At 36.8% G+C, this 27,236-nt stretch overlaps 4 protein-coding genes, 1 long non-coding RNA gene and 1 pseudogene across 6 annotated transcripts; 1 reads left to right on the top strand and 5 right to left on the bottom strand.

The window, feature by feature from the left end:
- The first annotated feature begins 652 nt into the window (after positions 1 to 652).
- On the top strand, positions 653 to 16,903 carry LOC147496150 (putative calcium-binding protein At1g02270; annotated as a pseudogene). Its single transcript, XR_015198013.1, has 11 exons — positions 653 to 909; positions 1,086 to 1,253; positions 1,349 to 1,453; positions 1,554 to 1,659; positions 2,978 to 3,197; positions 3,320 to 3,399; positions 3,488 to 3,839; positions 4,654 to 4,764; positions 4,839 to 4,946; positions 5,432 to 5,857; positions 16,789 to 16,903. The product of XR_015198013.1 is annotated as a putative calcium-binding protein At1g02270 (transcript).
- LOC147496152 (uncharacterized) lies at positions 12,005 to 13,064 on the bottom strand. Its single transcript, XM_086568531.1, has 4 exons — positions 12,677 to 13,064; positions 12,509 to 12,604; positions 12,305 to 12,403; positions 12,005 to 12,221 (listed from the first exon to the last, which is right to left on the bottom strand). Exons 1-4 carry the CDS (start codon positions 12,907 to 12,909, stop codon positions 12,005 to 12,007), a joined length of 645 nt encoding a protein of 214 aa, XP_086424657.1. The 5' UTR covers positions 12,910 to 13,064.
- LOC147496151 (uncharacterized) lies at positions 14,364 to 16,494 on the bottom strand. The gene is made up of 3 exons (XR_015199605.1): positions 16,346 to 16,494; positions 14,576 to 14,609; positions 14,364 to 14,498 (listed from the first exon to the last, which is right to left on the bottom strand). It is a non-coding gene; the product is annotated as an uncharacterized LOC147496151 (long non-coding RNA).
- Positions 16,904 to 19,866: 2,963 nt separating the features above from the next.
- LOC147496149 (Heavy metal transport/detoxification superfamily protein) lies at positions 19,867 to 20,695 on the bottom strand. The gene is made up of 2 exons (XM_086568553.1): positions 20,428 to 20,695; positions 19,867 to 20,233 (listed from the first exon to the last, which is right to left on the bottom strand). The coding sequence occupies exons 1-2, from the start codon at positions 20,549 to 20,551 to the stop codon at positions 19,971 to 19,973; spliced, it is 387 nt and encodes a 128-aa protein (XP_086424679.1). The 5' UTR covers positions 20,552 to 20,695; the 3' UTR covers positions 19,867 to 19,970.
- A 3,795-nt stretch (positions 20,696 to 24,490) lies between these two features.
- On the bottom strand, positions 24,491 to 25,011 carry LOC147496148 (uncharacterized). Its single transcript, XM_086568552.1, has one exon. It carries the CDS (start codon positions 24,915 to 24,917, stop codon positions 24,684 to 24,686), a length of 234 nt encoding a protein of 77 aa, XP_086424678.1. The 5' UTR covers positions 24,918 to 25,011; the 3' UTR covers positions 24,491 to 24,683.
- A 1,316-nt stretch (positions 25,012 to 26,327) lies between these two features.
- On the bottom strand, positions 26,328 to 26,891 carry LOC147496147 (uncharacterized). The gene has a single exon (XM_086568530.1). It carries the CDS (start codon positions 26,889 to 26,891, stop codon positions 26,328 to 26,330), a length of 564 nt encoding a protein of 187 aa, XP_086424656.1.
- Positions 26,892 to 27,236: the final 345 nt, after the last annotated feature.

The raw sequence follows: 27,236 nt of genomic DNA, 5'->3' as shown, positions 1-27,236 counted from the left end.
GATTGATAGTAAATTGCACAAGAGGTGGCGTTACCTTTTTCATCTCATTGATTGATTAGAACGAATTTGTGGACAAGCTTGTCTACAAACATCAATTTTTAGGCAGAAAAACACACTTTTCGGGGCAGCTAAATAGTTTTTCAGGAAGCAAAACCACCAATCAGCACTTGATGTTTTTGTGGACAACAAACAGTTGCCTTTCCACAAATTTGTTCGGTTGATTGATTGACAAATGTGTATTTGATTCATTAATAATAGAATAGTGGTAGACAATTTTTTTAGTTTATTTATTTTATTTGATTAAAAAAAATGTCATAATCAACATTATTTCAGCATCACCTAAATTGATAACAATATCTCAAATGAAAAATAATAAAAACACACAAAATATCTTAACCTCGATCAATACGCCCCAAGTAACGTATCACTCTCACGTCTCAACAAGAAATTAAATAAAGTGGTCACCAAAGCAAGATTAGCCGTAAGTAAGCCACTAAAATTTCTTATTGATCAAAATTTATAGAAGTTGTCGGTGGAAATTACTAAAATATCAAAAACAAACCCACCTTAAAAATTTTAAAAGGAAGACAAGACAGAGGTCATATACTCATATCATCATATGCATGAATCAAATAATTTCATAATCACAAAACGAGTACATGTTTCACATTAGCTTAGCTGGACCCAGTCACAATCCAGCCCAACCCGGCCCAGCTCACTTGATTCTCATTCTTCTATCATCTCAAAAACCATACAACAACAAACGTTTCTCTCTTCTCTTCTTCTTCAAAACTTCTCACATTTCAGCTTCTTCCTTAAAAAACCATAAACACATTCATAGGAATCTTTCTCTTTTCTATTCTTATCTATTCTTTCAACAACAACAACACAACAAGTGCTTTGTTCATGGTGAGTTTCTCTTCTTTTTTATATATTTTCATTCCTTGCCTTGTAACATAGACTCTTGTATTGGTTCATTCCTTCATTTGGCATCAAAGTTATTATCTTTCATCGTTTTTAAATGATGGTCATCTATTGTTTTCAATCATATTGTTCTCAAATTTGGTTTTCTGTTTTATAAATAGGCTGTAGATTCAAATTTTGTGAAGAGTACTTCGGGTTCTATTGTTCAAGAGAGTAGAAGGAAGGGAAGGATTTCCAGAATTGTGAGCCATGCATTAGTGGCTGAACCTTGTATTTCTTGTACTACATTTAACATTCTGGCTCCCATTTACAAAAGACTTGACAAGGAGGTAAAAAAAAAAAGAATGGTCATTTAGTTTTTGTTGAATTATCTGTGTATTTGGAACTTTGGATTGATGCATTGGTGTTTGATGTAAAAAAACAGAACCAAAGTTGTCGCGAGAGCGAGTATAAGGTGTATTGGTTAAGCAGGAATCAAAGCATATTGGATAGGTTGTTATACGATAGATCGTCCATTATATGCCTTCAGGTGAGACTTTGTATTCCTCGTGTTTTGTTGTTTATTTGTGTCTTTTATTGGCGTGTATAGTTTACGGTCTTTGGATGCTGAATTGGCTTTTTGTTGGTAGGAATTTTGGGTTGGAAATGAAGAGCTGGTTGACATTTATGAGAAAAGATTGGGGGATGCTGGTTATATAAATTTCAAGCTTGCAAGGACGAACAATCGGGGAGATGGTATGGTCTTTCACCATTTCTAATTGGTTTGTATTGGTTGGCTATCATGTTGAAATTCTCTGTCAAAGTTGGAATACTCCATGTTGGAGCTTAATCAAGGATGTGGTACTGATTATTTTTTTATTACGTGAGCAAATTCATAAGGAGTTCAATTCAAAATCGTGTCATCGTCAAAGTTAGGAGACTTGGTCTAATCACCTTGATAACATCTTTAAAACTTAGAAGACATGAAAACTTGACAAAGATGTTTTGTGTTTGATATTAATGTTTTGTTTACTAAACAAAGATGTATGCATACATTATCTTGGTGGAAAGAAGTCATTTTCAAGCTATATTACTTTCCTCCTACCTAAAATAGATACTATATCACTTGTTTGTGTTAGGTGAAGTATGTGACCAGAATGGCACTGCCAATCACCTCCCATGGTTTGGGTGGATAATTATTTCTAATATGCTTTGAAAGTTCATTAAATGGAGTAAAAGAAAGTCAGGACTTAAATAGTAATCTTCAAATCTAATGATAATACCCCGTCTGTCTCGTACTTACAACTCTTGCTACTGCTTCTTACCTGGAATTTTGGTGCAGTTGGATGTCCGACTTACCTTCACATGTACAATTTTAAAAAGTTGAATGTGGCTGGGATCGAGCTATGCCAGACAAAGTTGATCTAGGATTCACTGATTCATGATCCACCATTATGCATTAAGGTTTTCATATGTGTATGCAGAGAAATTATATGTATTTTTGGTGTTGTTCAAAACACTAGATCTCTTTGAGGCCTCTCAAAACATTCTTTAGTCCATTATCTGACGAATATTGTTTGACGTTATCTTAGGACTTTGAAAACAGAAAGTCTGGTCTATTTATACCTAGCCACTGGGCTAGTAAGTACTTTTTTTTATATATATGACTTCCACGAATAGAGTCTGTTGCTGGTTAGGTTCTCTAGAAAAGACCCAACCCGTTTAAATTTAATCTGCATACAGACACTTTTTGGGGATTCAAACCGAAATATGTGGTGAATTAGAAAGTCTTATATCTGTACATCCTCAAGCATTCCCATTCCACACACTACCCACGCTGTCAGTAATTCTTTGTACTATACGTTCTTCTTCAGTTTGTCAATAACAAAGAAAGGTACATGAAGATGAAGAGGAATATCAGTAAAAGTGTGACTGTTGATACGTCATTTTGTGTCTTTACCAAAGAATAAGAAAAATAGAAAAAGGAAAGGATCTAGTTTACCATTGTTATTTAGTCCAAGCTTGTGCTGTAGTGTCTCCTCCTTTTTCTGAAGAAATATATCTTTTATTGCAGGTTTGCTTACTGCTGTACACAAGGATTACTTTAGGATTGTAGATTATAGAGATTTGCTCTTCAATGACTTTGGAGACGCGTTGCCCAGATTTTTACCGTGGAATCAGTCATACCGTTTTGGCAATGTTTGAATGGAGGCGTTCAGCAAGAAATCCTCATTGTGAATACCCATTTGCTATTTCCTCATAACTCTAGCCTGTCTATTATGCGACTGCATCAGGTAGATAAACTTACCTTTATATATTATATTATTATTCTATCTCATTTGTTTTAGTTCCATTTTTCTTTCCCTAGTCAAGAAAGCAGAGTTCTTAGCTTAACGCCTACTATTTTGTGTAATAGGTATATAAAATTTTGCAATATGTGGAAACATATAAAAAGAGAACAAGCTTAATTCCATGCCCACCATACTCTCTTGGTGAGTTTTTCATTTATACTTCTGCAGTTGCTGTCTTGTAGATATTGTGAAACAAAGGTGTCTAATATTTTCCGTTACATGTTGTTCTGAAGTGACTTGAATGGGAGCAAGCGTGGGCACGTTTACAAGTTCCTTAGGTCGATAAAGGATTTGTTTCATCATATGATACTGCACATCAGTACACTGACAGCGATGCAGATGCACACAAGGTCATTATATTGGGTTTTCACATTTGTATGGTGGTTGAAGAACATCCCTTCATTTAGTCTCATGACCTATCAATTTGTATTTTAACTATTGTGGTTTCTTCTGACTACAGTGGGTTAGTCACATAATCATCGAGGAAACATCTGTGGTGTAGATTTTATATGGCTTCTAAATCCTACAAAGTACAAAAAACCGTTAAAGACAAGTTGGAGTGAAGCTGTGTTTAGTATCATTAAGGTAAGCAATTGGTTCTACATATATTGCACTTTCTTCGAACACGTTTATCAGTTATAGTTGATGTGTGTGTCAGGATGTTGCCTTTCCTACGATTCATTTGAATTGAGGTATGTCAACTATTAGAAAGTTGGCATATTGAAAAGGAAAAAGAGAAATAGCATTTATATAGTCTTAAAAACATGCTATACCATTGTTAAAATGATCGTGTAGCCAACTTATTTGCTTATTTAATTGGCAATATGACATTGAAAGTTCTGACTCCTTCACTAGCAAAGGCTCTGTGAAATGAAAAACCAGCTAGGGGAAATGTCAAGCACTTGTTCTTTTGCAATATTTGGTAGAAAGAGACACTTAGGCACACACACCTCTGGTCTCGGAAGGGTGCTTCTTCCTGTCCAGAGCATTCAAGACTTTTGATCTTTTTCAAAAAAATTATTTTATTTTTATGTCTTCTATAGAGGTTTAGCTCAAAGCATGAATATCTGTAGTAGGCAGTGGATTTCCCATATTATTGGATTTGATTAGTTTCAGCCATCCTCAAATATTTACATTGTTCATTAGTTGGTCTTCGCTCCCTCAGCTGCCAGCACAAAAAAAAAATGAAAATAAGTTAAGAGTCCATTCTTGATTCTTCTCCCCAGTCATACATTTTCTTCAATTATATATGGATCATAGCCATGCACCCTTGTGTGTCAAATTCAGAGATATCAATTGTATTTTTATTTTTTAATCTTGACCCTTTTTGGAAGTAGCAATCGACTGCACATTCAATTTTCTATTCCTCATCCTAAAGTTCTCTTCTCTCTTCTTTCAGTACCAACTTCGTGAGGCTTCTCTGTTGGAAACTGATGCTTTTGCCTTTCTCAAGGCTGATAGCCCTGGCGAGTATATTACCTTCTCAGGTTTCAGTGAAGCACTTCATCAGGTACTGTACATTCCACTATAGTGATTTACTTATCGATTCCTATAAAAAGTAACTCTAACATTACAAATTTACAGCTATGCTTGACTGGTCATCCTCATGGACTTAGTGCTGAAGAAACAAAGGACTTGTGGAATAAAGCCGACATAGATGGGAATGGTGTTGTGAATTACAAAGAATTTCAAGTAACTTACTTTTAAATATCCTTCTTTTTTTGGGTAACACTACACTACATGATGTTTTCTCCAATCATTTTACTGGTGAACTATCATTCAATTTCCGAGTACAATATTCTTGTATGGTATACTGTACTCAATGAGTAATGAGCTGTATCTCCTTTATTTTCTGCTTAATGAATTAATCAGTGTTTGTTATAAAAAAAATAAAATAAAATAAAAATTACTGTAGGCAATAGGTAGAAGCTCTAAGCCTCTTGAAATGAAAATGTTTCAGTGGATGTGTTATGATTAGTGCACTTGAGCGTAATTAGTTATGCACTTAGGCAACATGGTTAGTATTAATCGTAAAATACTGTAAACCTTAATGAACAAAGATTCCTTCCAGGATTTTTTGTTTAGCTTTTTATGCATTAAATGGAGCATGTAGTAGCTATATTTACTTATGTACTTTATGAATATGATTGTCAATCAAGTTGAATTTGGCATTGCAGAAGCGAATCTGGAATCCAGCAAGGTTTGAGCTGACAGAAAAAGGTTTTGAAGACGGAGGAGCTGAGGAGACAGAGGAGCACTCAGTTGGTTTTAATGTTAAGAATGCAGATCTTTTCCCCAGTGAAGTGGAGAAAGGAACTTGGCCTGAAGATTACTTATTATCTGATCATGCACGGCTGACAGTGGTGTTCTCACCTGCAAGGGTGCCATGTTCTCCTACAGTCTGCTAGTCAACACACAAGCACTCAGGAAAGGTCCTGATTTTGAAAACATAAAGAAAAAAAAACAGAGAAAAGTAAAAGAACTAAAGAAGAAAAAAACGATTTTGTAGTTCAAAGATAAATGTATTTACATAGGAAGATGATCCTCATTGTAAAAGCATGTGTAACACTTACCTCCCAGTATACTGTGTATATAGTACTAGGGTATGCCCGTGCCGTCGGGCTTTGATAGAGTCGCCTCGGCGCTAACTCATAGAAGCGACCTGAACTTGAACACACCCCTCTCCCCGTTTTGATTCTATTATCTGGCTATTGTTCTATTTATGGTCAAGAATGATTATTAGGCTGAGAAACTCGACATCACACTAACTTGAACCACCTGAAGGGTGATTTGGATAGAACCTCCCCATTATTTGATGATTTTCCAATGTTTTGGATCATGTTAAAAGGCTGCAAAGACAATTCTCATTCAATAAATCGGGTAGTGATTTGCACATATGTTCTAGACTCATTCATCTAAATGGACTTAAACATAGAAGAACATCAATTAAGCCAAATGAAATAAGAACAATATGAGAAACAAATACATAATCAGACTCCAACAAGTGGTTTGAATGAGGACATCAAAACAGTACCAAAAAGAGCACCCACAAAAGTACGCCAAGAACAAAAAAAAGTAGCAAAAGTACAGATAACATTGTTGACAATCATAACTCTTCCAGAAACCCCAGCCTCGTTCGCCAATGTCAATGTCATTATCATAAATCCCAAGCCTTGAGGAAACTTCATCGAAGAAGTATGTAATTATCTGTTTTAAATTCGTTAAATTGAGTGAGTAGGAAATACTATATATACTAAAGAGAAGAAGAAATTTACAATTTAGAAGTGAAACAATGAACGATTGTATTCACCTCTAGACTCTTTTTCTAGTTTTGGAACAAGCAAATATGTAACGCCCAAAACTCAAACAATTACAAACCTATGACGTGGTTTTATAGTCAAATTCGGCAAAGATCTCCCTCGTATTTTTAACATTTCATAAATATAAAACTGTCATAACACGAAAATCACAATCATATATTTCTCATTGGTTAATCCATTTACTTAACCGTCTCGACGGATGCGGTACATCCAAATAACCGGCTTACAAAAATGAGACCACTTCAACATTATGACTTAGTACACCAAAGTATTTGACCTAATGCGGATCATCAAAGCACCTGCGTACAAAGTCATTACGAAAACACAAGTAAAATACATACATCGAGTCCCATAACTATCAAAAGGTCTACACCTATAACAAATGATATTTACAATGTATACATATACCATATTTTCTAAAATTTTCATTGGGGTAGTTCCATAAACGCGACTTTGTGTAACGCTAATAAATCAAAGAACAAACAATAGCCACCGAAATGCTACCTACACTAAAATACCTATAAAAGCAGTAGAACCAAATCAAAGCTCAAATCAATCAAAATTAATACTTTTTGACAAACCCAAAACCAAAAAATAGAACCCTTAATAAATAAGCAAATAAATACCTGTAACAACACCAGAAGAAGCTCAGAGTAAACCTTTACATAGAAGAAAACAAATAATTCATCTCTGGCTAAACGATTTTAAAATGAATTGAATCTTTACATGGAAAATCAAAGAGATTGAGTTATAAGAGAAGAGATGTTACCTGTTTCACTTGATCTGAGAATCAGGAGAGATCACTAAGTTATAGTGATTGGCCAAGGTCCCATCGTCCGTTCATGGATGAAAAAATTAAACAACACAATAAGTAGAGACCAGGGGAAGGAAAAATGAAAAATGAAAAGGAACATACCCGAGAATCGTGAGAGATCACTAAGTTTGAAGATATGAGAATTGAAATTTCTTCGTTGACTAAATACCATATAAGCGAGGCGTCACCATTTAGTAGGAATTGAAATAGATTTGTATAGAACTATAAATTCAGGTGTTATAAGATCAAAAAAGAAGAAATTAGGGGAAAAATAACTAACCAAGGTTAGCAAAAGTTCTTTAACGCAATCTTGACAAAATGTAATTACACACCAACTCAAAACCTACATAATTTGAGCGGAAAGCAAATTAACCAAGTAAGAGCAAATACAAATGTATCAATTTGATGACTATAAATTCAATGAGAAACTACTCAACACGTGACTATAAATGAAAAGAACTTACGGATTATAGTAAGACTTACGGGTAAACAAAGTTTGGGGTGTGACTTTCGAATTTGGAGGGAGGAGAATCTTGATTAAATGCGAAGAAGTACACCTTGATAGTCGCGACATATAATTGACCGTGGCTGAAAACTTGGTCGCGAAGGTCAATCCCCACATACTTCACCGATTGTCCTTGTGACTTATTTATAGTCATTGCATAAGCAACACGCGAGAGAAACTGTCTTCTTGTCATATGAAAAGGAAAATCGAGAGAAGGCGATGGTGACAAAGATATTCTTGGAATAAATGCATGATTACCCGCTTTTCACCCAGTCAAAATTCTTGTGAAAAGAGCGTGAGGTCGACAGTAGACCACCATCAATCGGGTTCCATTGCATAATCCATCTTTGGGAGCAATATTTCGCAACAACATTATAGGACAACCGACTTTTAGGTTGAGGCTAAAGCGGTGGTAGACCAATTTGGATCAAGTGAGTTTAGGTACTCATTTGGGTATTGGTTAATATTGGTTGGATTAGATTTGCATCCTCGTCGCCATCTTTCTGCGCAGCTAGAAAGAGAGTACTTTCCCACAGGAACATATTTAAAGCTGCTGCATTAATATCATTGACATCATCATTGCGTCTTGAGATAGAATTGTCGCTTCGAGTTAAATATTCGGTGTAGCTGTGGTAGGTTGATTTAGGCGAGGATATGTAGTAGAAATGAGATCCCGAAGATTTGCACATCGATGAATTGTTGATGGTAGTTCAATTTGTCTCGCTTGGGTCACTTCCTATCTAATTAACCAGAAAATAGTAATGAATATTAGTACGAATAAAAATAGTACAAAGAATGATGCAAATGAATATCAATATTAAGCAAAATAGTACAAAGAAAAATACGGTTTGGTACCTCCATTAAGAAATTTGCGAGCCTTAATATTTGTAGAGTTTCCATTTTCCAATCGCATGTTTTGGGCAAGAGTTAGAACATGAATGTGACTCGGAGGAAGGAAGACCAATAAAGGAAGCACGCACAATCGTGCTCGAACCCCTTTGGGTATAACTGGAAGGCATTGGCGGAAGTCACCACCAAGTACAACTGTTATTCCACCAAAAGGTTTATTATTGTCGCGAGTATCGAAGTGTCGCGATCAAAGCGCCTCCACACAAAACTTATTTTGCATTGGGACTTCATCCCAAATAATAAGTTTAGCTTCCCTGAATAATTAGGCATGCATTGAATTCTTACTAAACCCACAAACAGAGGTATCAAGAATATCTAGTGGGATTTAAAGGTCGAGTGGCGATGCGACCACCGACCCAATAGTAATGAAGCTATTCGGATGAAGCGACCATAATAACAATATGCCCCTCAAAGACCGACCGTAGCGGCGATTGTGTTGTAAACAAAAGTTTTACATTCTGCTTTGCTCCATTCAAAAGAAGAGTTTCCCTAAATTTTGGGAAGCGGAATCTATCAATCATTTGATATGAAAAGCGTTGCTCTGCATTTAGGAGAACCCATTTGCCATGTGCTTTTGCATTTTGAGGATCAAACTGAAATTGTCATTGGTCCCATATGAGTGGGTTTGCAACAACTAAGTTCCATCTTGTAGTTAACAAAGGCAACGGCATTAGAGGGAAATTAGCCGATTGATTTACCCGACTCTATCAAAATCTCATTTAAGAGAAATAAACCATAATCTTGCACTTGCCAGGGTAGGTTCGGAATGTTGAACATTGTCGCGAAGCTTATGTGGAAGGTCATCACATATATTTTCCCAAAAATCATTCCACAATGTTTGGGGTTGCAAAGGATTGCACTCTGCGAGAATAACACAAAATAGTCGGTGAAGATGATATCCAGTCTGCATGGTGAAGCTTCTGTAGACATTGCACCCATTATTTGTCATCTTCCGAAGTCCACGTGCAAACACATGCATCTTTAAAAGTTGGAAGTGGAGGACCATTATCAATCCTTTTCGGATCATCAAATGATTGAGGTCCTTTTACAACGGTTAGAAGTAAGCGCCAAGTAAAATCGCTCACGGAGTTAGGATAGGGCGAAATACATTCTACCAATAGCAAATTTTCCTCTCGTATCCTTCTTGTCCAAGTCGAGATTGTTTGTTCGGACATAGTATTCGGGGAAACTCTTGATAAGTGAGGCTTCTTGCTCTTAAATCGATGCACAACAATCAAAGAAGGCGGTCAAAGTTGACTTTTGGTGCTCCGCCCTTGATAGTATATCATGTATTGGTTCATCGGCTTTATAAACTACGGTGCATTCCAGGGAGATGAAGTGCCAAGCGCCTGTAACCGTGGGAATCTCCTCATGAAGATGAAAACTTAATAATCTCCAAACCTTCCGGTGGGCCAATGTATCTCGCATCCAAGTATTGTTGGATCTCATCCAACTCATTCAACACTATTGTTGTCATGTCATGCCCTTTAAATATATACTTATGAATGTATTTAACACAACGGATCCCAAAGACAAACCGACATTAATATGGCGGTTGAACATCTTAGAAAGATAAGGATTATAAGGAACAACATCCCTGTTATCAAGCAGTATGCCCCTCATTAATATATGATCTACCATTGTCACGACGACGGTAGATGGGATATCCATCTTTATCCATGGTGGTAGCATCCGCAAAAGTCCGTGGATAGTGATGCTTGCATCTACCATTTACCATGCATGGAGAGTTAGGATTATTTAGTCCACATGGACCATGAACCATACATGTGAGGACAGTCGAAATAACTTCGGGTTAGGTTTACGGATCGAAACTCTGCACATACAATGCGATCAACTTGGCGGTATACGGATCTTGTCGGAATGTCGGAGATATATAAGTGCATGCATATGGGGCAACCAGCGTTTACGGAACTCAATGGTGTAGACATGTGCAACGGCATTACCAAGCACACCTTTCTTTTTAATTTCATTCATCAAGGCCCGCCGCTTTAGTTCAAAGACACGGGCCCGCGACCTCCGGGTCGTCGATTTGCGATTTGGTGCTTTCGGACAATGCCTCAACAACTTCGTCCCGGTCGCGGATTTGCGGTCATTGTGAGAAATATATCAGGATGCTTATTGTAGCGATGTGATGGCCATTGAATCTGAAAAATTTGAACATGTGCCTAGGGCCGCCGACACAAGATGCCGGTAAGACCACTCGTCTTCCAATCTGGTTTAGGTTAAAGCTTCACCGCAACAACATCGGTGATACCTTGATAAAGTTCATTTCGAAGCTTGTCTTCTCAGCGTAGCCTATAATATCTCATTTTGTTCGTTCGATCCTTTGCCCATCCATCCACCGAAACTCTTGAAATAGTTTGTGCCCGCGTAAGATTGCGAGAATATTCTCCGTATGTTCAAATATCCGATAAGAGTAGAAATCCATCCGTGTCAATCGGTCATTAGTATTTGAGCGCCTCATATCGGTGACCACCCAAGCTCTCCATAAGGAAACATTAGCACATAATGCAAAGGCAAGTAAAATTTGGATGACATTCAGCGATCTGCATGAATTCTTGCCCTCCTTTAAGATATATCACAATATCCCTCATATTATCCTTCACGCCATCCCGTGTAAAATGGCGACAATCTCATCTGCGGTTGGCAAGTTATAACGACGTCTGTCTCTAGTAGCACCGTAATGCAAATAAGCGAGGTACATTGAAGTTCTCACCATGTTGAAGAGAGGCGGATCTAAGAACATCGATGCATGGCGAAAAGTAGCAGAGAAGCAATTATCTTTGGAGCATAGTTGCATGAATTATCTTGAACATCGTGTTCAAAGCGGGGATTTGAAGTTGGCGATATCCAATGCGACCTTTGGGATCATATATGTAAAAGTGAGAGTAAGTTGGCTGCCGCCCCTGTCGAATTAGAGATCCGGTTCTATGGACTTGGCCCGACCATGTATAGTAAAAGGCCTTGGACCTCGTCCGATAAAGACACGCTCATTTCCTCCAAGGCTCGTAAATGCGAAAAGCTTGGTTGTATTGTCTCATGTACTTCGAAATGACTTTGACTTGCGATCATTTCCATCATATAAAGCTTTTAAGGCTGGAGGTAATGGCGTAGTGGAGGCAATTTGACTTTCCCTTTGCAAACAACAAGTCGAATCGAGGGCGTGATAATGATGAATCTTTTAGTCGTTCATCCATCCAATGGAGTGCATTACAAAATGGACGAACATCCATTCTCCCAAGGAGTGTCTTCCTTGTTCAATCAGACGATTAGAAACAATATTGTCAACTTCGTCTTCATCATCACTTATGTCAGCATTATTAGCAGAAATTGGACGGTCAAAATCATTATGGTGAAACTCCTCACAATATTGTGCAGGATCCCCAAATGGTTGTTGTCTGCAAGATAAATAATTGTATATATTTTGACAAAGGTGCTATTTTATTGGTATTCCAATTTCAATAAGTGTGAAGAAGTATACCGCAAATTTCGGTTAGTTGATGATGATGTAGAAGCTGCATTTGTCGAATGTGATGTTGGATGGACAAAAGATGAGGTAGAAGACCTACAGTTACGCGTACTGCGAAGAAACTTGTGATGTTAGGTCGGATCTTATGGTTTTCTTTGAAACTATAAACCAAACCACAAAGAACCAAGAGAAAGATGTAATAAACCACGTACTAACCTTGCATTTTGGTGAGATGGTGTTGGTACAAAGTTCTCATTGGTTGAATGTGGAATTGCATGAGGTAAGGATACGGAAGCAGAAGAGATACATGTACTACAATAAAACTTGCACAGGTGAGTTATATATAGATTTTGATTAAAGAAAATTGCTAAGTGAAGTACTCACGTGTTGTTTTGATCCGATGAATCAGCATGGGCACTTGATGTGACACGTTCTTCGGAGAGTGTAAATAGCCTTACAGGATTAAGGAATGATAGAGATTTCCGAAGAGACTCTGAAGAAGAAAGACGTCGGTATGGTGTTGCATGAGGTGTAACTGGACTATTATGTGTTTGATGCTTATCAGCTTGAAGTGGAGTTTGTGGAAGTGAATGAGAGTCATTCAATGTTGAACTCATCAGTTGGTGGTCAATGACATGACGGGTGACTACTTGTGCACTTTGGATGGTGAAGTTTGTGCTGCCAATTAGGTTAGTGCTCCTTTCTCTTTCCCTTCGAGCACGTTGTCCTAGTATTCTATTTGTTATCTGCACCTAATTATAAGTATAATCAACCGAATAGATTGGGAGAAAGAGGAATGCATGGATGATAGCAAAGATGGTAGTTAGTATTAAAATTAGAAAGCGTGAAATGTAAAGATGGATGACCACATGCAACACGGTTGGTGGGTAAATATTATACATATATAAGGCATTAAATGGAAGTTATTAAATAGCGATGAATTTACTACAATTATAGTGTACAAAACACCTTTTGACAATGCATGAGCAATTATAGTATTATTTTAATTAAAGCTTTTCTTACATGAGAACCGGATGGCGGAGAAGTGCTTGATGCTTGTCAGCTTGAAGTGGAGTTTGTGGAAGTGAAGGAGAGCCATTCAATGTTGAACCCATGGGTTGTTGGTCAATGACATGACCGGTTGCCAATTAGTTTAGTGCTCCTTTCTCTCCCCGCCGAGCCTTGTTGTCCTAGCATTCTATTTGTTATCTGCACCTAATTATAAGTATAATCAAGCGAATAGTAAAGATATGAATGCATAGATAATAGCAAATATGGCAGTTAGTATTAAAATTAGAAAGCGTGAAATGTAAAGATATGAATAAAGTAGTCAAGGATAATAAGTGATCGAAGACCCAAAAATAAAAAGCAAATTATAAATGAATAGATGGATGACCACATGCAACACAGTTAGTGGGTAAATATTATACATTTATACATATAAGCTAGCATTAAATGGCAGTGAATTTACTACGATTATAGTGTACAAAAAACACCTTTTGGATAATGCATGAGCAATTATAGTATTACATTTTAATTAAAGCTCATCTTACATGAGAATCGGATGGCGGGGAGATGAGATAGAGGAACACTATCGATGGAATGCCGCACATTTATAAAGCAAAAGAAAAAAAATAAGACAATGCAATATACATAAGCAGCAGGTGTAGAAAAATAATTCGCAAGTAGGAAATGAGATTCATAAAAGTCAGTATATTAAATGGCGATTGAAACACCTTATGGACACGATACATCGGGGCCATTACATTTTTTTTAACCGGATGGCGGGGAGATTAGATAGAGGACATTTATAAAACAAAAGAATAAATAAGGCAATGCAAGAGAGAAATACACGGAAGCCAAGAGGAGGTTGAAGATTGAGCCTATCTTGGGGAACAAAGACATGTTTGTTTTGGTTTGAAGGTTCCTTAAAAAGGAGTCCATAGGGCATTTTCCTTTGTCAAGAATTGGTTTGCGAGGGAAGCTATAAATATTTGAAAGAGAGTTGAAAAATGTGATGTAAAACCAATAAGAGGGTAACTCAAAGTATGTTAATAGAAGTTATCAATACCTGGGGGCGAGCAGGTCGTTGAGGAGTAGGTGGCTGAAGGTAGAGTCCATCTTGAACTGGAACATAAATATTGTTTTTCTTGTTCGAAGGATCCTTATAAGGGTCTATTGGACGTTTGCCCTTATCTATGGGATCCTGTAGAAACAAATAGAAATAGATACTCAATAAAACCTACATAAACAAACATAAAAAGATAGGTGGGGATAACATACCATTGAAAGTCGAATCTACAATGAAAAAGGGTGCCTAAAAAAAAGACAAAGCAGTAGTGATTATTTCGCATGTAAAGGTAGTAGTACTTAGGTAAAACACGGATAAAAATTAGGTGGCAATAAATAAAACAAAAGGGATTTAAAAAGTAGAGGGTAGCCGACGGTAGTAAAACCACGAAAGCGATGATTATTTCGCATGTAAAGGTAGTAGTAGGGTTTCGCATGTAAACACAGATAAAAATTAGGTGGCAGTAAATAAACAAAAGGGATTAAAAAAATTAGACGGTAGTAAACCACGCCGAAATTTAAAAAAAAAACGAAAAACAAATGAGAAATAAAAATCAGACGATTTAGTTACATGCTTTAATTTTAACTAAAAGGGAGAGGTAAGACTTGGCACTTAATTTTAATTTTAATTTTAATTTAGTTACATGATTTATTGAACAATTCTTTGTTATATATACCGGTCAAAATACTACACCTATTAGTTCTAGAAAACGGCCTATTAGTGTTATTATTAAAACGGCCTATTTATGTGTCCGAACATTCTTGGATTGCTGTTTTAGTGTTATAGGATTAAGATATTTAATTACATTCTTGGATTTCTTTATATATACCGCCAAAATACTACACCTATCTTCACGAATATTAATGTGTCTTATTATTAATTAATGTGTGCGAACATTAAAACGGCCTATTAATGTGTCGAACATTGTTTTAAAAGCGCCAACGACTATCAATGTCTGAACATTAAAACGGCCTATCAATGGTATAAATGTCTATACTTGAAGCTATTACGGAAGCTATTAACACCTTGGCTCCAATGTCTGAACGTTGATAACATAAGCTATTAAAACGGCCTATCAAGATATTAATGTGTCTAACATTGCTTTTGAACTTCAACACACTTGATAACAGAAGCAACAGATGACCACCACTTAAGCAAATAAAATGTTAGAATCATCGAAAAGCAACAGAAATTTCAGCTGTTTGGCTCCAAGAACCAACCAACTTGAACAATTCATAATACAACCAAACTGAATTGTTCAAACACAGCCATATGATTACATTGTCCAAAAGAACCAAAGATGATTTTAGAAGAATTAGGACGGAAAAAATAGATAACTTAAATAGGGACAACAGGTACAAAGAAGAAATTACTGATGATAAGACTCAAATTCTAATCTCGAACAATACAGTCAATCACGAAATTATTGTAACATGAGCTAGAAAATAAAACAACTACATAACATGAACTAATGTGCATTTCGTCTTAAGGGGATTCGGAACCCAGGTAATGGGACAGAAGGAAGTGAGGGGAGAGTTGGGATAGCAGGCATTGTTGGAATTGGTGGTAGGTCTGGGTTTGGGTGCAAGATTGGATCTGGGTTTAGAATTGGACGAGGGAGGTACAAGAGGATTATTTTCTAGAGCAGGTAAAATAGGGAACATCAGCTGTTCCCAGGTAGTAGGAACGTATTCAAGCGATGGTAGCGGAGATGGAGTGGCTTCAAGTTTGTTATTTGCATTTAACAGTCGACGATACGCCACACACGAGTAAGCATTGCAGTGAAACAATAAGCACAACAATGTGTCTGACGAAATAAAACAACAGATGTAAAGAGTCCAAACTGATTACTGCAAACAGCATGCCCAGTTAAGACAGCAGCATCACCAAGCAGAGCAAACAATAATAATAATAATTATTATTATTATAATAATAATAATAAAAGGGTCAACAGATGTAGTGCCAATAGTTCAGTACGCTACCTTGAGGAGTTCTAAAGTGCGTATCTCAGAGTCGATGTCATAATCAGATTTGTTGAGAAGCTTTTCTGCAAGCATAACACGATATTCATTAACGAGCTGATCCTTTGAGCCAATTATGCCAACAATCATCCCAAGTATGTCAACTACCCTTCAATGGGTCAGCCTCTACAGGATCAGGTTCCCAGCTGCAAAAATGACAGCACCAAGGATAGGGTTAAAGAACTATAAATGGAAGCCATGGATCTTAAATTAAAGTAAGAATAGGGTATTGATGTTTTGTTTGAAGATGAGGAAAAGATCCAGTAGATCCGAGTGTTAGGGCGTAAGGAAGCATACTCTTTGGGATTGCCTTATTTTGCCACGCCATGGCTTAGAAAACTGATAGTAGCTCGAATTCTGGATGGAGGCCTGCCCCCCACAGGTGTGTTTTATTAGATAGATAGACTACGTTTATGCACAACTCATGTGCATCTTGATGTCAGAAAGCAGTTGGGATTATGCGATTGACGCAAATTATTGAACCAAGCTTATAACCTCAAACAGTCCATACTATCTTGATATGCTACTCTTCTCTACACATGTTAATTGGTCAGTATATTTTGTGGTACTGTTCTGCTATGTTCATTGGTGGAGCAGTTAAAAGGCGATGTCTCCAGAAAAATTTAGTGCTCCCTCTGTTGATGCTATATGATCCCAATATAATTTCGTTGAAGCAAGTGCTTCAATTATATGTCTTTGTTTGTTCAAATGTTTTTGGTAAGAGAATAGTTTTTATGTTGCGGTACAGATCAAGTGGATCGTCCTGATCCTCAAATGATGCAACTTGGTCTGGGTTTATACTTCATACAAAGATGCTTTTGCAAATTGAATGGACCTCCGTTCTGAAGCAGAACCTACTTGCATCCACCAAGTGACAGGCTCTGTTGTCTGCCTCGAGGTGTGCTTCTACTGTGAAGGTGCACGAGACGACATGCAAATGTTAACGAAGGTTATATATAGATTTCCACAGCAATCTACACTGGGCTTATCTTGGTACTCCATATATTGTCTTTAGCCATTGGGGACACATGATTTTCAAAATTCGAATATAAACAAAAATTCACTAACTCAAATACTCAATACCATTTTCATAATTGTAAATGAAACTTCCACGATTCTCCAAAATTCCTTAGTATTTATCAACTAGATAAGGTAAATACTAAATTGATCCTATTATCCATACTGATCAATGATCATATAGTCCAAACAGAATAATTATCGAAAAACTATTCAGAGAATATATTTAATAGTCTAGTTAGATATCATTATCACACTATCCACTCAATAATAGTACTCCAAAATTGATGAAAACAAGAAATACCAAAAATGCATTCAAAATTAATCAAAGCACAACATCAAGAAATTTCTCAATTAACTAATAACAACGACAACTCACTCATTTACATTCCTCCTAAAAAAATTAAAAAAAAGTAAAATTTAAATATGCCACAATATACACATCTAGTTTCTAAGGTGGTCAAGCTGAATAAAAGAAGAACAAGCTCCATCTCTCAATATATCTAACTAGTTCTCGTAATGGCTCTTCTATGAGGTGTAGAAGTTGATGTAGAAGAGAATGGAATATTCCTCAAAATAAGAACACGCATACGCCTAGGAAAAGGTGCATCATGGAACAGTTGCTCTAAAACTCTTGCTAATAACACTGTGTACTCTTCTAATAACTCTGCCAGTGTTGACACCAATATCATCTTTCTTTTTTTTCAGTTGTCTGGTTTCTGTCTTTGATAAGTTGCACAAAAAGTTGTATGAAAATGCTCATATATATATATGTAAGAAGTTGCTAGAGCTGTTTTACCTATGTTCTGGTGTATTCTGAAACCTATGGTACCAATTCAAGTGCCCAGCACCCACAGCATGAGACTTTTTGTGTTTGGTTTCAGTGGGTCAGTCTGTATTAAACGTGGTTATCTGTTTGACTTCCACATGGATGTTTCACAATTTAAAACAGATGATGGGTCATGTGATACTGTCGTCCAGTCGTTCTTATCTATTATCATTTCAACAGTTTATTTAGGTGTGCATAAAACCGACAAAACCGGATCGAACCGTTTGGTTTTGGGTCGGTTATATTTATGAGTCGGTTTGGTTCGGTTAAATATATTTGAAAACCGATAGAATTAGTTAAGTTGGTGATTTAGTTCCAAATCCGATCTAAACTAACCTAATATATTGTTGATGTTGTATTTATTGGACAACGACCTGATGACCTGATTGGTAGGGAATGGTGCACTCTTCTTGGGGTAAAAGTTGTCTACGTATCAAATTTTTTGAGATAAATTTGAATCAAATCTTATGTAGTTCATCTCTTTCTATTTATAGATATTTGAGCTGACCTTCCATATTTGCTTTGAACCGTTATAAAGTGTAGATTCACTTTGTGTACTATCTTGATGATTCGTCATTATTATGCTGTTACAAAGTTAATGTCTCCTGAATTGTGGCGTTGATTAAGCTTTGAGATTGTGCTAGTGGATTTGCTTAAATAAATAATCAGAATCTTTGGGACGTCTTGAGAGCTAGGTCGTGGATACGATCTGATGGTGTGGGACGAGCTGAAGGTGGACGACCTAGTATATGGACATGTAAACTGTAGTGTAGAACGGAGAGTAATTACATATATAATATATATTAAAATATATATATATTTAATTGATTTAATTTTAAAATATATGAAAATCGGTCGGTTAATATCGGTTAAACCATAAGCTAATTGGTTCGGTTCGGATATTAATTTGGCTGAAAATTAATTTGGTTCGGTTAGTATAATACATCCGGTTCGGTTCCAAAAAATTATAAACCGATAAAATTGATTGTTGTCGGTTTAAACCCAAACCCACCGGTGCACACCCCTAGTTTAACTACACTGATCATTCCAGAAATGATCAATTATTAGTTAATCATGATACGGTTTTATTTGTAATCTGTTCAGTTGATTTGCTAACAGACACTGGCAAGTTTTGTTGTTACATTCACGATACTTACTTCTTATCCAAGACTTTTGGACTATATGAATATATGATGGTTTTTTATCCGTCGTGATAGCCAATGTGGCAATGTCTCAACATAAGTACATAACCCCCACCCACAGTCTCTTAGTGAAATATCTCGGTACAACAGTGATACTTGTTGAGTAGAGATGAGCCAACTGCCAAGCCTTGGATCATGGATGTGTACGCAAGTACGCAAGCTAATGATCAATAGACTAATCATGTATGGCTGACTTGGATCACTTGCTTACTGGTAACACATGCTCCACTGGACTGGTCCTTTTGAATTTCACTATACAGTGGGCGTCCTGTTTTCTGGCCCGTAAGAGTAGGCCTATTGTGGGGAAATGGGCCGTGGATAATTGGGTGATGTATAACTAACATGCACTTGTGTTTTGAGTTGTGAGTTGTGATTAGAAAGCTAGTTTTATGTTTTAAGTTGTTGATATGAGAAGTACTTCGATTCTTGCAAAGTTGCATGAATTCATGAACAATATGTCATTATGATTCCGAGAAACTCTATATAGTATATATACATCGAAGTAAACAGCAAACATTGAGCTACATAGTTATTTAAGTCAAAATGAAAGTGTTTTTTGTCTGAAACTAGATCTGATGATAGCATTCTTCCATGCTTTCCAGCTCAGGGACCTAAGTAATGGAGCGAACGCTGGCTTGGTGGGCTGATGAGTAATACACGGCCCATTATCAATATCCTCAGAATTCCAAAAACAAGCTTCCTTTCTCTTGCTTCTGATAGTTGCTAACACGTCGAATTTGTTGCATATGCCCCAAATTGTCACCTTTTGCAGCTTATAATCCACGCTTACAGAGTAAATCCCTGAAAATGTAAGCATGGGGTAATTTGTAAACACAGTACTATGGACCTCAAGTAAAGCCCAGGCCGAATAAGCATAAATTTAATCCCGATCTAAATCCTAATGAACTTCTCAGATAGGTGAGAAGAAAATTCACAAATCAACATATTTTTACATGCCACAGTACCATACGATTCAAACATTCAAGTGCACGTACCTTTGAGATTGGATAACGCCTTCTTTACTTTCCTCTCGCAGCCATGAGAATACAAAGGCACCATCATTTCCACATATTGTGCTTCCACATTCTTGTATGCCGGCACAATTTGCAAGTTTTCCATTCAAGCTCTAGCCTATAGTAGCCTAAACTATACTGTGTTTCGACAACTCTTGCTAAGTATATATATTTGGCTTCTCTGTATAGTTTCTAACTTGTTTGATACCATAGTACTATAGAGGAGAATTTATATATATAGGCTTTTATTTGAGTAATTGACATAAGCAGCTTCATTAAGCAACATGATCCAGGCCGTCCGGTTGACAAAGATTCTCTAGTAAAGTAAGCTATGTACATGCATGCATGACTAAATCTCTATCTATTGGAGTTTGGCATTTCTTTTGTTCTTTGTTATGCTTTTCTGTTGGAAAAGGAGGATGGTATAGTTTGTGGTTTGTTTTCTATATTCTTCTAGTGGTCAGTATTTAAAGATGGTTATGGGTAGTGACTCGGAGGATGTAAAAATGAGTCATCGTTCATCATAAACTTTTTGCTTGCCTACTTGCTTTTAGGAAGCTAGCTAGTGTGCGTGGCTCACATGTGGGAAATTTTATCTGATGTATATAGTCATCTGATGTGGGAAATTTCTTTCTTTTTATTTTATTAACAAGAAAGGACGTACTTGTTGAAATGTAGTTTGTTTTTTGACATCATGATGATTTCCTCATCAGCATTTTTTTTCCTTTTACTTTCCCCCCTGTTGTTTGTTTTAAAGATTTAGGGTGAAAACTGAAAAGGTTTAAAAGAAGCAGATTAGGTGGAGCCAAGAGCCAACTCTATGTGGTTCAGTTCAAAATCTTGAACAAAGACATCCAATTCCTTAGAGTTGAAACAGTATAAATACAGGAGTGCAAAGGTAGGTTTTTCAACTTCATCTACATTGCGCTACTCTGTGTTGGCTTGCTAATTATTTCATGGAAGATCCCCCAACTCCCACGTAACTTATGAATTGCATGAAAATCTACTTCCAATACCCACAATCCCACATGCATGCTCTAAGGAATTAAGTAGTGCCATTTAATTTATACTCGAGATAGAAGAGAGTCATAGAGTCATAGAGAAAGCATATAAAGTCTACGGACTTCACAAAAAATTGTTAATGATTGTATTACATGAGAAGTGGTTGATACTTGATAGACGAAGAAAAAATTGCATGTTAATGATTGTATTACATGAGAAGTGGTTGATATGTTTTTTTTTTGAAAAGGTTATGGGGTTGAGACAGACCTTACATGTTGATTAAACTTCAAAGAGTTACATATCTCCCTAAGAGTATGATCATAAGAGGGAGAATCACCACTACAACAATACTAGGCTCTAAGCCTTACAATCATGAGAAACTCAGGAACATAGTGGGCCCACTTGGGAACACACACAAAGAATTAACAACATAAAATCATCTAATGTTGTGTGCCACCAAACAAAAATTTATCCCTAAAGACTGGATGATCATTCCTTAGATGTTTTTGTCTATACTCGAAGTTATAGAAAAAAGTCCCACATTCACCGCAAGCGTATGTTAAACCAAGAGTATCATCCGAAATCTCCTTAATATATCCATCAAGATTTTTACCTTTATTTCTTGCCTTGGAATCTTGCTTAATCATAGCTAAGGTTTGACTAATTTCACCGGCTAAACGCCCCTTGACCACACTTGGAGAGAGTTTTTTCCTAGTTCTCTTTGACCTAACCGTAGTCCATTAATTCCTCATCAGCTTGAGTTTCTTTCTGAACTCTTGACCTTGTACTAGGTAGAGAGATAGGTTGTACTTTATATCTCGTCTGTTGGTTCATGGGAGCACAAGCCTGCTCACCAATCAAGATGTTCTGGGAATCATTTGTAACCACAGCAGCATCCACTTGTGCTAAAGTAGTATCCACTTGAACCACAACATCCACGTCAACATCTCGATGAGTATCTTTAGCTGATGCCACATCTATATGTGTACCAACTACAACCTCAGCAACTAAAGCTCTAGCAGTATCAACATCGATGCTAGCAACCACAGTACATTAACTTGAGTTGGAATAACAACCATAAGAGAACCATCCTCAACCTCACTAACTTGAGATGTAGGAGAAGCCACACTAGTGATTTTAGCAAGACCCACAGATTGTTCTTTAGTATTGGTATCCCTTATCAATTCACTAGCCTCCACTTGTGTTGTTTCCTCACTGATAATCACAGGTGTGTCCTTATTGACCCCATCTGTGATATCTTTCCCATAATCATCTCTTAGACAGCTGGTTTGCTCTTGTTGCCCTTTCTTCTTAGGTGTTCATGTATCTCTGTTGTTATTGTTGTTTTTGTTTGCCTCTTTGAGTCATTGGTGGCTTTGCCGAATGTGTGTTTATTGCTATTTCCTGTGTTGCATTGTCTTTGTTCTTCAAGCACTTTTCATCTGTATGACCAAAAATAGGATTTTTGGCAAAAGTCACCCCTGAACTTGCCCCCGATAACCACTTACCACTCTAAACTTTTTTCTAAGTGAAAAAAACCCTCAACTTGCTAATGCCAAACGCAGCTGTTAGTTGGGTTACTACCGTTAGTAAGATATGACGTATTTCGTTATGTAGATGATGTCATATTTAATTTTTCTGGAGTGGTGCGTGCCCCTTGATTAGTTGGATAGTCAATGCCAACTCAGATTAGTCAAGTCAAAATCCCCAAATTGAAACCCTAGTTCTCATTTCTCAAGTCAAAATTCCCACGCCTACAAAATTAAAACCAAGCCCAGCCCAATAGCCAATAGCTTCACACGAACTCTTCTCTTCTCCAACTCCAAACCCTATCACAAATTCCAAACCCTAGTTCAATCAAAATCTCCCAAATTCTAATCAATTTCGTTCCATTTTCTTAACACTTTTGAATTCAACTACATCATGTCATCTGCATCGGTGAATTCAGTTGGTTCTTGTTTATGTGGGGTTGAGACAAAAATAAGAATGTCAAATACACTGAAAAATCTAGGAAGAAAATTCATCAGGTGTAGATACTATCCGAAAAGGTGTGAATTCTTCACTTGGGAGGATGATCTAGAGAAAGAAAAGATCAAAGCACTTAAGACAGAAAATGAAAGACTGGATAGCCAAGTTTCTGAGCTGAAGAAGGCGAATGAAATGAAGAAAATGGTCATTGTTATTTTTGTTTGTTTCATATGCTTTTATTTGTTTAAGTGACTGTAATGGAGTTTTAGTCTAAAATGGGGTAATGGAGTGTTGTAAGTGATTGTAATGGTGCTGTAGTGGTGTTGTAGTAGTGCTGTAGTGGAGTTTCATTAATGAAATGTTGTTGGAATTTGTATTCGAATACTTACAATGAATGGATGAAATGTTCCTTGAATTTGTGAATAGGAACATTTGTGAATAACTCTGTTCAGTTCGATCAGTTGATTGTATTTGAGTCTCATTGTTTACAGTTTCGGTAACGTGGTGGATTCAAATATCTCTGTTCTCTGTAAGGAAGAAATTTGAGTTGTACATTATTACATTGAGACTGTGCTATTTAGATGTTGTGACAATGTTACTTGGTTTTGAAAGACCACCAAATGGCAATGCACTTCCTTGATGATGATAAATACATACTTGGGCATGAATGCTCTCAGTTCTTGTTTGATATTTGTATGATTTCATGACTACTCTATATATGTTTTTGGATTTTGAAGGATTCCTTTTTTTAATAAACCTTTTTTCATACATCGTTTTGTCTTTGGGCCACTTCCTGTTTATCTCCATTCGTTAGATTGGAAACTCACATCCTTGCATGTAGCTTGATCTCCTTTGACATTTCGATCTGTAGTACTTTCTAGTTGTTTAGAGAAAGGTTGAGTATGTGATCATCTTAACAAAGACTAGCTAGGTGATCATCTTAACAAAGACTTCAAAAAAATTTATTGGAACTTTCGAACCTTGAAGATGCCTAAAATTTCTTACTTGTCTAACTGTAGTTTTTTTTTTTTTTTTTTTTTAAGAACTTCTGAATAACAGAAGCAGAAAACAACTAGTATAGAAGTTTGAGTTTTGTTAACCCCTGCTTCTAAATGTTCATCATCATAGTACAAAGGTGGAGTGGACTTAACAGTGGATGAATTAGTTCCTATTACACATCCGGTGGTAATAGACATGAGTCATAAGACATGAAATCAATATTTACATTATTATGAGTTGAGAGAGTACAAGGATTTCTGGTATTGCTCCTACTCGAAGTTGTAGTGTTTGTCCACAGTCTCAGATACATCCCAAGTGCAGCTCATACCTTTAGGAAACTCGACCAAGTCACCAGCCCCAAACTCAACGAACTCATTATGTCCATCAGGATACACCTTCACCTTACCCTTGGGCCAAGTACGAACACCGAGTTGAGTGAGTTTAGATTCGGGTGGGTTGCTTTGTATCTTTATTCCCATCTTTTCCTCAATCTCAATTGCCATAGCTCCTTCTCCTCCTTCCCTCAGCGTGCTTCTTCTTCTACTTCTGTTTTGGCTGTTGATTATACTTATAAGCCCCTAATGATTCTAATTATTACTATTGATATTGAAGAAACCGAGTGAGAGTGGAAGGGCTTGAATGCGATTTTGGTTTATTGGCCCTATGGCTCCTCCCACAACACTGGCTTGTGATTGAAATGAGAAAGGTAAAGCTTTAGAGTGCAATTGCAGGCGAAGTAATTGTGTCAAAGACTCAAAGCTGAAAATGCAATCTGTCAGAAAATGCACTTGATATAAAACCTGTCAGAAAATGCAAATATCTTACCTGTATAAACCTGTCAGCCACTATTATCAACCTGGTCAGAAAATTGGCAAAAGCACACAAGCTCTTTGCATTAAAAAAAAATGACAAAAGCACACAAACTCTTTGCATTAATAAAAAATTGGCAAAAGGACACAAACTCTTTGCATTAATAAAAAATTGGCAAAAGCACACAAGCTCTTTGCTAGATTATATAGCCATCTGATAACACACTTTGCATTAATCAAACATGGTTCATACATTGTCTTAGACCAACAAACATACCCAAAAACATAAGTAAAAAACAAAACAAACCCCAAAACATAAGAAATAAATCCAATATTATGTCTATCCCTTCTTGTTAGTCATGTCACACAAGCTCTTCGTCCCTGCAACAGTTTGTGATCTTGTACTCTTAGAAGGGCTACCAACACTAGATGACTTTGTTCCTAATGTTGCTCCATCTTTCGAAACTGCGACAACCTGAGATGGGCTGGAAGCACTTGATGATTGTGTGCCTAACGGTGCTGCACTGCTAGCATTTGTAGATGTCTGCAAATCAATGTTTTTGTTAGGTGGTTTCCTCTTTTTTGGCACCATACTTGGGTCGTACATACCTGGCTTATACCATTTGCCCCTTTTCTGCCCCATAAGCTGCACAAATGAAGAATATAATTTCCAAATTAAATCCAACTACATATTTCACAAAATAACTCTTTTACGCTTGTATATCAAAACTTATATGATACCTTCACAAAAGTCCTCCCAGTTATTTCGGATGTATGCACTCCAAATCCAATAGGTGCCTTTTCTTTAATTTTTCTTTGTTGAACAGGTACATTGGCTGGTACATCATTGCTCGGCACTTCATTGGCTAGTACACTAGCTGGTACATCATTGCTCGACACTTCATTGGCTGGTACACTGGCTGGTACATCATTGTTCGGCACGTACTCCATTGGTTGGTACACTGGCTGGTACATCATTATTACTTGGTATTGCATTCTCTACGTCAGTGACCTAAAATTGTTCGAGCACAAATTAAATTAGACAATTTATTGTTATATATACATCAAATAAACAAAATAGACATACTTATTGGTTCTGGTGGTTCAAAGCCAAAGTGGTTCTTTACACCCTGCTTTGTTATGCCCATACTCCTTATAATTGGAGCATCGCATTTGCTTTCCTCTCCTTGATAGTTTTCCTGACTTGTCCAAATTCTCATGTGGATCCTTCCTCCTATTCCTTGCTTGTCTTCCAGGCATTCTTATCTTTTTTGGAGGTAATAACTTAGGGAATTGTGTTTTTTTCCATTGTCTTCCGCCACACAAAGGAAGTATGAACTCTTCATAAGCCTTGGACACCGAATCAGCTGTATACCATAATGCCACATAGTTGTCAGGATTATCTTTTCTACAAAAAATGGCTGATATTGCATGAGCACATGGAATGCCATTTAAGTCCCACCTTTTGCAAGAATAAGTCCTCTTTCCTGTGTCAACAACATACGAATCATAGTTTGACTTTCTTATTTCAAACATATTACCCCCAGAGTAAATACTAGTCCACTTTCTACTCTCCAATTTGTTCTCCTCTAAAAGTTTCCTAATTCTTGGTGCCAACTTGTCAGTCCATCTCTGAATTTTCGTGTTTTTCTTTTGTATCCCGGTCATCAAATAAATTCTAATGTCCTCCAGCATATGAATGATTGGTTTCCTTCTTGCTTCAATGATTTGGCCATTAAAGCATTCACTCATGTTGTTTTCTACTGCATCACAACTAGACGTGTTAAGGAAATATACTCTACACTATTGCTTTGGGTTTTGCTTCTTTCGCAAGTAATCTTCAGCATCTTTTGTAGCAGCCTTAATTTCAGTCATTACACTTTCAAATTCTTCTTCAGTAGGACTCTTACTAGCTTTCCAAAACAATGCCCTCAACAAAGTACCGCTAAAGGTCTTCCTAAAGTTCGCATATATATGTCTTGCACAGCACCTGTGTTCTGCCAAAGGCAATTG

The sequence above is a fragment of the Coptis chinensis genome, chromosome 6 (assembly GCF_015680905.1).
Source record: "Coptis chinensis isolate HL-2020 chromosome 6, ASM1568090v1, whole genome shotgun sequence".
Lineage (NCBI taxonomy): Eukaryota > Viridiplantae > Streptophyta > Magnoliopsida > Ranunculales > Ranunculaceae > Coptis > Coptis chinensis.
This window is presented reverse-complemented; position numbering and strand designations above follow the sequence as displayed.